The sequence below is a fragment of the Mytilus edulis genome, chromosome 6 (assembly GCF_963676685.1).
Source record: "Mytilus edulis chromosome 6, xbMytEdul2.2, whole genome shotgun sequence".
In the NCBI taxonomy this organism is placed as follows: domain Eukaryota; kingdom Metazoa; phylum Mollusca; class Bivalvia; order Mytilida; family Mytilidae; genus Mytilus; species Mytilus edulis.
In genome coordinates, this window is record NC_092349.1 from 17,297,584 (window position 1) to 17,310,735 (window position 13,152).

General features: G+C 32.3%; 1 protein-coding gene across 1 annotated transcript in view; it reads right to left on the bottom strand.

Annotated features, from left to right (window-relative positions):
* LOC139527260 (lysine-specific demethylase 2B-like) overlaps positions 1-13,152 on the bottom strand; it is a 65,750-nt gene continuing 52,598 nt past the window's right edge. Inside the window, exons 12-17 of the mRNA XM_071322599.1 lie at positions 12,749-12,976; positions 12,065-12,286; positions 6,776-6,898; positions 5,963-6,199; positions 4,487-4,747; positions 1-1,328 (exon numbers count right to left, since the gene is read on the bottom strand). Of these exons, the coding sequence (XP_071178700.1) occupies positions 117-1,328; positions 4,487-4,747; positions 5,963-6,199; positions 6,776-6,898; positions 12,065-12,286; positions 12,749-12,976 (2,283 nt within the window). The 3' untranslated portion in view covers positions 1-116. The remainder of the gene's footprint in view (positions 1,329-4,486; positions 4,748-5,962; positions 6,200-6,775; positions 6,899-12,064; positions 12,287-12,748; positions 12,977-13,152) is intronic.

Sequence of the window (13,152 nt, forward strand, 5' to 3'; positions counted from 1 at the left end):
AAAGTTAATCTATTACTTTAAGTTTGAAACTTGGTCAACATCTTATACATGTACACGTACAGGAGGACTTGCATAAGGTCAATTTCTACCTGAGGCAACTCATATCATGTGACAAGTCATGTGATCTGGAATGAGGATTGTGTGATAAACGAGACCACAGGACATTTCTTCCGTATCTTAGCAGAGATATGTGGAGAGGAAGCCATCTTAACTGTTTGTAATTGTGTACAATGTTGGAATGAATCTCCTGCACGATCTGTGATCTTTGTGCATCCACTTATATCCAAAGCAATCAAAGACTGAGTCACAGAGTTGCCTGGCAACAGTAACTGTCGGATACCATCGTCAGTCATCCTTGGACAGTAGCTGATGTCTAATTTTTCTAGTGATATTAAATGGTTGGGAATTTCTGATAGTGATGTATTGGAAATTTCTGTCCCTGCTACCGAAAGATGTTTTAATTTATGCAGACGACTTATATCTACCATCCCTGGGTGTCTGTCTGCTGGGGGACGAATTATGTCCCGAAACTGTTCGTCGGACATCGTAATCCAGCTGATGTCAAGAGAATACAAAAGAGGACAAACAGCAAATCCTAATGCACTAACAACGGCCCATGAACATGACGACAAAGAAAGAGTTTTCAGCTGAGGAATTCTAGCTAACAACCAAGCTAATTGTTTGTGTGTAAGTTTTGATGATTTAAGAATTAATGTTGACGGCTGTCGTTTCACAATACCAATCAAATGAACTTGATAAATGTATTTTCCACTGAGATTTATAGTTTTCCATAATGTATGATGCATGCACCATCGATTCCAAGTCTTACAGCATCCCAAACTTTTAACCAAGGATGTTGGATTTAGATGAGCAAATATTTTCATCCATATTTCTCTACAGAGTGGATGATTTTTACCATTGTTCATTACAAAATAGTCTGCTGGTGGAGGTGGGGGTGGGGGACGTATCACATATCGCTTTATATCTTTCAGAGGTTCTATTTTTAGTGGTGCAATTATTTCTGGAGTTATGTCCCCTCTTCCAGGTGCAAACAGTTTATTTGGTTTCTGCAAATCATTAGTATTATTTGGTGCACTCTCAATCAGTTTTTTTCTCTTCTTGCCTTGACCTTGACCTCTGAAACCTGACTTTGAAGGTGTGTGATTGGCTCCATGTTCGACGTATGAAGTAGACGGGACATCAATGTCCATAACATTTTCAACTAAATCTAATGCCTCTGTTGACAATTTCTTTCTGACCTTTGACCCAGCAGACCTCCTGAACTTTTTGAATCCATAAAGACGTCTTCCCCTTGGTGATGTAAGTACCTATAAGTACAAAGATGTGGAGTTAAGGACACTGATGTTCCAAGTTCAAAGTTCACAAACTAGTTCCTGGTCTGAATTTGTGTTGGATCTTCTCTGTTCAAGAAACAGCTAGAAGGAAAATGTTAATTCAAGATTTTTTATCTATCAACTTTTTTTTGGCTGTTTTTACACCATTTTCAGTTCTCAAGGTCAAAGGTTGGGAGGAAGAACAACACAAATTCAGTTTGAACTATATAAAATTTATTTCATTCAAAAACATATCAAACAATCAATTAAAAGAAACATCAGAATGAAATATTGATCTTCTGATTAATGATCTTAAAAGTATAGTGCAATGGAAAATTCTATTAAATTTCGATTTTTTGACTCACAAAAATGAAATTTGTGATTGTTCCATAAATTTTGCTGTGATTGAATACCAAAAAGGTACAAAAGAATAGCTTGGTCTTTTTTATCCAGTACTTCCTATACATTATAAGAAAAACAAATTTCAGAGAACTTTTTCATTTTGATGATGTAACAATTTAAAAACAAATTGGTTTGTTTCTTGTTTTTTTTGCGATTCAAAGAAATCAAATTAATTTAATAATTGAGTACTGTAAATTCAGAAATTTTGTGAAGTTTCTATTATCCTGAAACTAAGGATAGGAAGTTAAAGATATCTTGAAAATTAAAAAACTTGCATTTTAAAATTCTGACGGCATTATTTGTATGGAGCCATTCCTGAAATAATTACATATAATCTCACATTTTTATCCATTCTTCAACAGTCTTAATAAAAAATGTACACAGCAATTTCTGAATTTACAGTATTTTAAAATGAGTTGATTTACTTCCAATATTATTTAATATACAAAAAAATGAATAAAATTTTAATAACCTATATACATAACTTAAACCTGATAGTATGGCATTATACTACAAAATTACCAATGAAGTAATATGCTATGTGATTTATGTAAACTGTCCCTCATATATTTCCCTCAATAATATTACATAAACAATCATACTAAATGAAGAGGTAGCGTTGTGTGAATTTAAGACGATTACTGTTGATTCATTTATTTTTGTGGGTACCAATTGTCGGAGTTTGAGAAACAGAGTATTTAGTGGATATTTAATTTCAAGGCTTTTCCAAAGTCTATAATGAGGCCTATAGAAATTTGTACTTTGTCCAATATCTGAATTCCTACTTTAGGCTTATTCACGATAGTTGGTATCCCACGAACAATAATGAATCCACAGTCCATTAAAACAAACATATTATTTATTTATATAAACGTAAAAACAGGATACCTAATAAAAAAAGCCATTTTCTAATACCTTTCATTGCCCCAAAAGCCCATTAAAAAAGGAATGATTCACCTTCTCTAGATAATGCAATGATAAAGAATGGAACACTCCTTGTCTGCTATCTAATTCAGTCATAAAATATTCAACATACAGAAATATATGAAGGATCTGACAGAAGTGTTTGTTTGTTGAAAATATGAGGATTTTTTTCAAGAAATTTAAAAATTAGTTTTTTGGCAAAAATTAGTATCACTAGGTGTTAGAATAAAAAAAAAACAATTTTAAAAAATTATAATCGAAGATAAATTTGAAAATTAACTAAAGTGTGTCAAAAATTTGTTGAAATATCACATTCATAAAAAAAAAATTTACTGATATCTCTCCCACATTTCATTAATGAATTCAAAATTTTAATGTTAGGAAAAGCAAATTTGTTATTTTGATTTTAGATTTAAATATGAATAAGTTGAGTATTCATTATTGGGGATAACACTTGTTTTTCTTAAAATTAATCATTGAAAAAAATAAAACAGGAAAATTTTTACAGGAAAACAAAATCAGTCAATTTATAACAATTTGTGAACTTTTACAACATATAATAAGGCAACCAATAAAGAATTTGTAATGGTTGATTAAACATTCATACTTCCTTTCGAAATGATGAAACTAAAATTAACTTACCTTTAAAAATTATCTAATTACATTATATTAACAATAATCACAATTTCTCTTCTTTTTTTCGATATGTAATAACAAAATTGGCACATTCAGATATTCATTAACAAAATGTTCTTCAATATATATATATACATAAGGATTTGTATACAACCCTAGTAATGTCAATTTGGAATATTGGATCGCAAGAGCATAAATTGGGATAATTTTCAAACTAATCTACTTTTATAAAACCTCAGAACTTTATTATTCTTTTAGTTTTAGTACAGTTTATTATCCTTTTTCTTATTATAATTATTTACTCCCGTCTCAGTAGGTGCATTTTTAAGTTGAAGAAATTTTGATATCTATATTACAGTATCATGATATTATAGAATGTATGAATGGTCATTTAATTTTATGTTATGTATATTATGCTCATAATTTGTCCAATATCCACTTTTTTCGAGGAAAAATAAAAAAAAAGCTTACTTTACTGAACAGGTATAATTAGTTTTCTGATCATTTCATTAATTTCATGAATTTTATCTTTTTATTTTGTCATTTATTTATTCAATAAAACTTGTCACTGCAATACCTTACCTCCCCCCCCCCCCCCCCCAAAAAAAAAATATATTTTTTTTTTAATTAAAATGAAATCGTGGAACAAAACAAAACATATAGAAAATAAATTAAACATATTGGGAATAGAGATCATTGGACTAATTCATTATACTTTAAAAAAAAAAACAATTAATAATCTAAATCAGTATCAAAATAAAAAAAATAAGATAAAAATCAGCTGACTACACAAAAGTAATGATGATGACGTGAACAGAAATTATTTCAACCACCATAAATCTTTTTAGTATATTGCCCTATATCTAATACAAACATTAGCAATTTAGAACAAAAATTAAAAATCCATTGCTCCTTTTTATCTTGTTTGTAAATTAAAAATATTAAGGAAGTTAAATATACTTTTTGGTTCCCAACTTTTATTTTTCAACATCCTAGATGTACCAAAGATTAAACAGTCATTTTCTTTTACCCATACTGGCCTTTATAAAATTATATACACCGAGAAAAAAAGAAAAGTACAACAGATTTGAGCAATGATACACGGCAAGTTTTGAATATCCCCTGAAAAAAACTATGAACATGAATAACGAATATCAACAGTAGTCCAAAAATCTACGAGGTGTAACTACCTCACGTCTCGGTCGCTTAGCCATGTGATCTGACGTCATGTTTTCATCGCTCAGAGTCGGTGACCTTTTTATGGTTCGTCCAGATCTTGTTTTGACAGACTCTGGTGTTTTTGCAACTCCATTTGTTTTTGGGTTATCTCCCTTGGGTGTCCCTTGTACTTCCTCTGATGTTGGTAGAGGGTTATCAATAACATCACCATGATCGTCAGGTTTGATGGTTTTCTTTAACGGAGAAGCTTTGACATTTGTTATAGACTTCTTCTACAATAGATTAAATATACAGTTAGAATGCATGCTCAATTCCAGCTTCTGAAAACCAACTTATTTTGCTTCATTTTGCATTTAGCCTTTTGTTTCCCAATACTTGGCGACTTAATTTTGTTATTTTCATATTTACTTGATGTAGCTTTATATTGGAGAAAGTTGTAACTAGAGGCTCTCAAGAGGCTGTGTCGCTCACCTTGGTCTATGTGCATATTAAACAATGGACACAAATAAATTCATGACAAAATTGTGTTTTGTTGATGGTGATGTGTTTGTAGATCTTATTTTACTGAACTTTATCTTTAATGAACTTGGCCCAGAAATACAGTGGAAAATATTTTGTAAAAAATTTACAAAACTTTATGGTGAAAATTGTCAAAAATTGACTATAAAGAGCAAATTCTTATGAATATAGAATACTTTTAGAAAGAAAATCTATATGAAAGCTTAGAATTGACATTTTTATAGCAATTCAAAATAATAACAGTTCCTTCAGCATGGAAATGACTATAATATACCTATACAAACTGATAGACTAATTTTGTCACAACATCATGAAAGTGGAGTTAAAATCTTATAGGATTGTAATAAAATTGAGAATGGAAATGGGGAATGTGTCGAAGAGGCAACAACCCAACCATAGAGCAGACAACAGCAGAAGGTGACCAACAGGTCTTCAATGCAACGAGAAATTCTCGCACCGGGAGGCGTCCTTCAGCTGGCCCCTAAACAAATATAAGTATGTTTGATTTTATGTCACTTTGCACTTTCACATTTGTCTGAACAATTTGTTCAATATTCTGACCAGTTGAACAATTTGATTTAATAAAACAAATTGAAATTTGGTCAAAATTTGGAATGCATTGCAATTGGTGGAGAGCAACACTAAGTCAAGTCACTGTAAAAGTTTTCCTATATCCATGAAAATTAAACCCATAAAAATAAATAAATCCACAGTACTTTAAATCATCAGTACGTTTGTAAAAGTCAAGTTCATCAATGTATTTTAAGCATTTACCTGAAACAGATTGAAAATAATCTATGTAACCTAGAAGCTTAGAATATATTTTAAAAAATGGTTGACATAAACATACGGATGATTTTAAGAGTTATTTCCCTTAACCTAGGTCTACTTCCTTAAATTTTTCAATTATTTTGCTTCATTTTAATCCATTGTTAAAACAAATTAAATAATTTTCAACAATTTTTTACCATTTTAAGAGGAGATCTCTGTTTAGACATTGCCGGTGATGACTTTTTTTCTTTGATTCCATCAGTTATTTTCCTTTTTGCTGTCAACTTCTTTTTCAGACCATCTTTCTTCCCTTTGATTGGTTCCTGGTTGTCTGTTGTTACTTTTTGCGGTGATACAGCTGCATCATCGTAACATTCCATTTCTAAAGCCACCTCGTCTAAATCTGTTTCACTGGCATAGGATATTGGAGAGTGCTGGAAACAAATTTAAAATCTATTAAAAGTACATACCAGTGGCAGATCCAGAAATTTTTATGAGTGGACCTACTAACTGCCAAAGAGGGGACCAGCTCTGGTCATGCTTCAGTGATTCCATTTATAATCAACCAAATTTTTTCCCAGAAAAGGAGAGCCCTGAAGAATCGCAGACTCAATCTGTAGTTTTACTGTCAAAAATTAAGTTTACCTGGTGACCTGTAGGGGTAACAGGTAAATGAATATTTTGGAGAAATGTTTTCTTTGACAGTACAGCTAGTTGATGTCATAAGTATGTTGGGCGTATGATAGGTAAACACTGGACATTTCATAGCTTCACGCACACCTCAAAATGTAATAAAATTTACAAGCAAGTTGATTTCTAGCTGCAAAATGTAATTTTTGCTTATCTTGGAGAAATTACATGTCAAAATTTAGGAATTTAAAATGACAATTCTCTTAGATACACCCAAGACAGTTAGAAGAAGAATTGTACACTGATCGTCATTCTATCAGCACCATTGATTCAAAATAATTGAACCAGAATAATCAATATGATTTTAAGTCCTATTTTACCATCTGTTCTTTGACTGTAACACGTTTTCCTTCAGTTTCCTTTGGTATATTTTTGACATCAGGTATCGATACTGCTGGTACTGCTATTGGATCCTCATTTTTTACTTCAGTTTTAACCCTAAGCTACAACAGACATTACATAATTTAAATTAGGTATTCTATTGAAATTTTTAAAATTGGTTGATAAAAATTTACCGGTGAACAAGATTGCATGTGTTGTTGTGCTAAGCATATCCCTACTTGTTATTCAAAGTGTCAGACAAATAGATGTCGGACATGTCCCAAAAGTTCACACACATGACTTTTGAGCTGATGACCAAATATGACGTCTTTCTGAGAAAAGTGTAATGAAAAAGTTTCAGTTGATCCATCAGGGTTGAGGTTCTAAACTTCAAAGTATCTTTTCAGTGATTTTGTAAAGTACTTTTATAGTACTGTTTTATTTAATTACATTGTATTTTATTTTGTAGAAAGTCAACAAGAGTATTTTCCACTAATATTACTCAAGTTAACAAATTTCTACAACAAATGAAAATCTCTCAGATCTGTCCTTAATGTCCTTTTTTGTTTTACTTCGGTGGTTTTTTTTTGGTGTGATTTGTATTGATCTGATGAGTTTGGCCCTTTTCAAGTGATTTTTATGTTTGTTCTGATATTGTACTGTTACACAACTGTTCCAGGTTAGCGGGAGGATTTTGTCCCAGCAAACATGTTTAACCTCGCAACATTCTGTATGTGCCTGTCCCAAGTCAGGAGCCTCTAATTCAGTGGATGTCATTTGTTGCTGTATATCATATTTGTTTTTTGTTTCTTGTTTTGTACATAACCTGTAAATTAGACTGTTAATTTTCTTGTTTGGATTGTGTAATAAATGTCATTTTAGGGTCTTTGATAGCTTACTATACAATATTGGGTTTGCTCATTGTTGAAGGGCCTACGATGACCTATTGTTGTTAACTTCTACTTTTTTGGTCTCTGGTGAAGAGTTTTCTCATTGGCAATTATATAACATCTGCTTATTTTTAAATATCCATGATAGACAGGTGTATATAAGATAATGTGGAACCAGTCATTCTGAAGGTCGTCCAGTAAAAATTGGTTTGATCCAGTTAGACCCCACCAATTTGATTTCTTGTTCGATGGACCCGCCAGCACCTATTTTTTTCAAAACAGATTTTTTTTTTTTTTTTTATATATTTCCGCTTCACGCATCCGGAAATGTAATCATGTCTATTTCACGCACCATTTTTTTTTTGTAAATATTATAAAAAGATATCAACATTGGTTTCTTTCCCCCTTACTTATATTCCCTATCAAAAAATGTTCGTTGTTAGAATAAAGTACAAAGAACTTCTGCAGGATTTGCCTTCAACTGCAATTATATTGTATGCTGGCAAAACAAAACTATCTATAGCCGCTGCATGTTTATGCACCTGTCCTGATTGATTCAGGGGCCTGTCGTTCAGCAGTTATCGTTTGTTGATGTTGTTCATTGGTATTTTCCGTTTAGAAACATAAATTAGATCGTTGGTTTTCCTGTTCGAATTGTGTACGCTAATAATTTTGGGATCCTTTATAGCTTGCTGTTTGGTCTGTATCAAAGCCCTGTGTAAAAGGCCATACTTTGACCTGTGTTTGTTATTGTCAGGTTGAGAACAACCCTCCCTCAGGGCAATAACTCCTTAGGGGGTCCATTGACTATTTTGGTCATACTGACTTATTTTTTAGTTCTTACTTTGCTGTACATTATTGTTGTTTACAGTTTCTCTATCTATAATAACATTCAAGATAATAACAAAATCAAAGAGCTGAAGAGCTCTGAGGGAAAAGACGGCCATTGTTTCAATGTTTAGGGGGGTATCTTTTGATAGTCTACATACAAAGAATGAGCAAAAGAACAGCTAGAACATATAGAAAGGCTAACAATAATGAAACTAATTGTTGTTTATTGTTATTTCATTTCCTTAGTCAAGAATTCATCACAGAGACAATTAGGACCAATGAGATCTGCACCTTCTAAATCAAAACATTTGATTAAAGTTGGGAGTTAATTATCTAAAATTCAATTGAATTTAACAACTACTACAATATATTGTAGAATTTTAATAATGTACAATTGAATGGCAGGCTAAGACCATTCTCAATTTTTTGTGACAGTATTCGCAAGAAAGTGAGGACTGAAAAATCTGTTCAGTTTTAATTTTCCATTGATAAAGTTCCCAGTTACAACTCTCATCACAGGGATACATGTACTTATAAAATCAAATATGATTGATATAAGCTGTGTGAAGTTTGTTTCCAGATCCCACATTTTGATATATCTGTAAAATTCATGAATAAATAGCTTTAAACTACAAAAAGCAATCTTTAAAAAAAAATGACCACTACAATAATTATTTTGGTACGCAAAATTATTTTTTAATTGATGACTACTTATCATATATATACTTAATGTGACATTTTTAGTGTTAAGATACATTAACTTTCATTTTAGTGGGTAATTACTCATCAATTGAGGTGCTCCTTAATTGGAGAAAGATTCTAAAAACATAACTTTACAGAAAGAATGAAAACTGCAGTTGCTCTCCCCAATCTCAATAGGTATAAACTACAAAAAACAACATTAATTTTTTTTTTAACCATTTCAATAATTATGTTGGTACACAAATTTTTTTTTATATAGAAGACTACTTATCATATACTAAATGTCACATTTTAAGTGTTCAGAAACATTTACTTTGATTTTAGTGTTTAATTACTCATCAATGGAGGTGCTTCTGAATTGGAGGAAGATTCTAAAAACAAAACTTTACAGAAACAATGAAAACTGTCGTTTCTCTCCCCAATCTCATGTATCCCCATTGACATTGTTTACCGCGAAAGTTGACCTACAAATTATCTGATTATAGCCTCAGATTAAAGCATTGCATGTTGGTGTGTGAATGATCTACACTACAGCAAACATCATTAGGTTTACATTTAACAAATACGGATTTTAAATTAGTATACAAATACTGTGAATGATTTTTATAATGAATAAAGGATATCCCTGTGTGGCATTCCAACAATGACGTCACTAGGTTAGATATATTTAGAATATTTCGTAATACTGATTTTTCCGGACTGTAAAAGAAACGTATATAGTGTAAGGGAAAGCTCAATATACGATAATTTCACGAGAAACAGAAGGGAATGTGTAAAAAATGTATTTAAAGTCAATCTGTTCTCCTTGCCATTAATTTCAGTATGACATTTTGAGGGGGTTTCCAAACTATCAAAACAAAATGATTGACGTGATGGAATGATACTCTGGCCAATCCCATTAGGGAATTGACGGCTTGAAGCCGTCTTTCCCCAAAAACAGCATAATTTCCTAAAAATTACCAATTCAGGGGCAGCAACCTAACGACCGATTATCCGATTCATCTGAAAATTCCAGGGCAGATAGATTGTGACCTGATCAACAATTTTACTTCCTGTCAGATTTGCTCTTAATGCTTTGGTTTTTGAGTTATAAGCCAAAAACTGCATTTTACCCCATGTTCTATTTTTAGCCATGGCGGCCATCTTGGTTTGTTGGCCGAGTTACCGGACACATTTTTTTAACCAGATACCCCAATGATGGTTATGGCCAAGTTTGGTTAAATTTGGCCCAGTAGTTTCAGAGGAGAAGATTTTTCTAAAAGATTACTAAGATTTACGAAAAATGGTTAAAAATTGACTATAAAGGGCAATAACTCCTAAAGTGGTCAACTGACCATTTTGGTCATGTTGACTTATTTGTAGATCTTACTTTGCTGAACATTATTGCTGTTTACAGTTTATCTCTATCTATAATAATATTCAAGATAATAATCAAAAACAGCAAAATTTCCTTAAAATTACCATTTCAGGGGCAGCAACCCAACAACGAAATGTCGGATTCATCTGAAAATTTCAGGGCAGATAGATCTTGACCTGATGAACAATATTACCTGATGAACAATATTACTTCATGTCAGATTTGCTCTAAATGCTTTGGTTTTTGAGTTATAAGCCAAAAACTGCATTTTACCCCTATGTTCTATTTTTAGTCATGGCGGCCATCTTGGTTGGTTGGCTGGGTCACCGGACACATTTTTTAAACAAGATACCCCAATGATGATTGTGGCCAAGTTTGGTTAAATTTGGCCCAGTAGTTTCAGAGGAGAAGATTTTTGTAAAAGTTAACAACGACGCCGGACGACGACGGACGCAAAGTGATTGGAAAAGCCTACTTGGCCCTTCGGGCCAGGTGAGCTAAAAAGTGTTTGGTACAATTAACAAGAATGGTTTAACGGACCAAATGTCCAGTTGATTTCTCAGAGCCTTTGGAACCCCTTTGGTACCATGCAAATTTTCATTCAAACTTACTCATTTGCTTAACATTAGTAAATGATCATCATATATGTCACAGATAATTTATTTTTTTTTTTTTCGTCTTCATTTTTTTCTCAATCATTCTCACTTTGGTTTCATATACATGTACTGCTATTATTTCATATATTCATATACATTCATATTCATGAGTTCAAATGGGCGCTGACCTGATGTGACCTGCAATGCCATGAATTTCTATACATGTTACTAATATTTACATGCATGAGTAAAATGCATGCTTTCACCCACGGAAAGTTGTTATTTTAAGGGTACTAACCACTACCACTCTTGGTTCATTAGTCACTGTACAAGGTGTTAGTTTAAAACTATGGCTATTATATTTTCAGTAATAAAATTCTGTTCACCTATCACTAGTATTATAGAAGTTGTAAAGCCATTTCATAAACAAGAGTGACCATTTCTAACTGCGACAACTATTTATGACATTACAATTGACATTGTTGTACACATTTCCCTTAGAATCTAACACTGATTTTTCTGTACACGATTTCATTTAATGATCCCTTTAAGAATCCTGTAAACAAATTTAAACAATTCTATTGTGGTAGAATGTATGTGTGCAAGGAATCTGATGTACAGTAGTTGTCATTTGTTTATGTAATACATACGTGTTTCTCGTTTTGTTTATATAGATTAGACCGTTGGTTTTCCCGTTTGAATGGTTTTACACTAGTAATTTTGGGGCCCTTTATAGCTTGTTGTTCGGTGTGAGCCAAGGCTCCGTGTTGAAGGCCGTACTTTAACCTATAATGGTTTACTTTTTAAATTGTTATTTGTATGGAGAGTTGTCTCATTGGCACTCACACCACATCTTCCTATATCTAAGTACATATTTGTGTGGTTACACATTAAAAGTACACAAATCTCTACCTGTAGTGGTCCCTTTGTTGTGTCATGTAAACACTTGGGACATTCCCATTGTTGTCGGATATCTTCGTTAATAACACCCTCGCTGTTTAAGTTCTCGTACTTCTGATGTAAACAAGGAACATGGATAATCTCCCAACACAAACTGCACTCCATTAACTGGTTTGGTTCTGGTTGGTCGGCTTTATTACAAATCAAACAGGTGGCATTGTGTGGTAATACAGGCTGTAACATGTAAAAATAATAGCTGAAGAGGCCTTTTTATAGCAGGACCAAAGCAAATAGAGAAATTAATATATAGCGGAAATTTGGGTAATGACTTACTTTTTGCTAATTTTGTGAATGAAAGGAATCACGAAATAAGAATACTAAAAAATGAAATATCAGTCAGATTTGGTCCTTGAAATCATAAAATTTGAACTACATAAAATTTAGGCCATTTTAACTTGATTGGATGAATCAATGCTGTCATTTATTGTTTCCAGTTTACAATTTAATCAAAGTGTTACAGCACTTTTAAAAGCATTTGCTGTCTATCTAAAGAAAATGTAAAAATCTTTATAGTTTCGTTTAAACTGTTTCCACTAAACTTAAACACATTTGATCAGCTTTCGCTATACTTACAGAAAGACACTGCTTGCTTTTACAACCACCCTCTCCCTTAACTAGTGACCCATAAATACTTACAGAAAGACACTGCTTGCTTTTACAACACTGCTTCATTCTGCCTGATCCACCAAACTTCTTCATATCTTTACAGAAATTACATTCACCACAATCTGACCGTGTACATGGTTCACATTTCTTACATCTTGTTCTCCGACGACGCACAACCTCTGACTTTTGTAACTTTCCCTTTGTAGCCTTGGGTGCTTTCTGTCCAGTAGAAGTATACTGCTTTTTTGGTTTGATAACCTGTAGCAGAAAATACAGATAAATTAATACTGTAATCTTATATTTTAATTAAACATCATTATAATAATATTAATTGTTGCATATAAAGTTAGAAACCCTTCTAAGGACCCCCTTTTTCTTACGGTTTGGTATTGTAAAATAAATATAGTTTTGAGTGTTGTTTACATAAAATCATA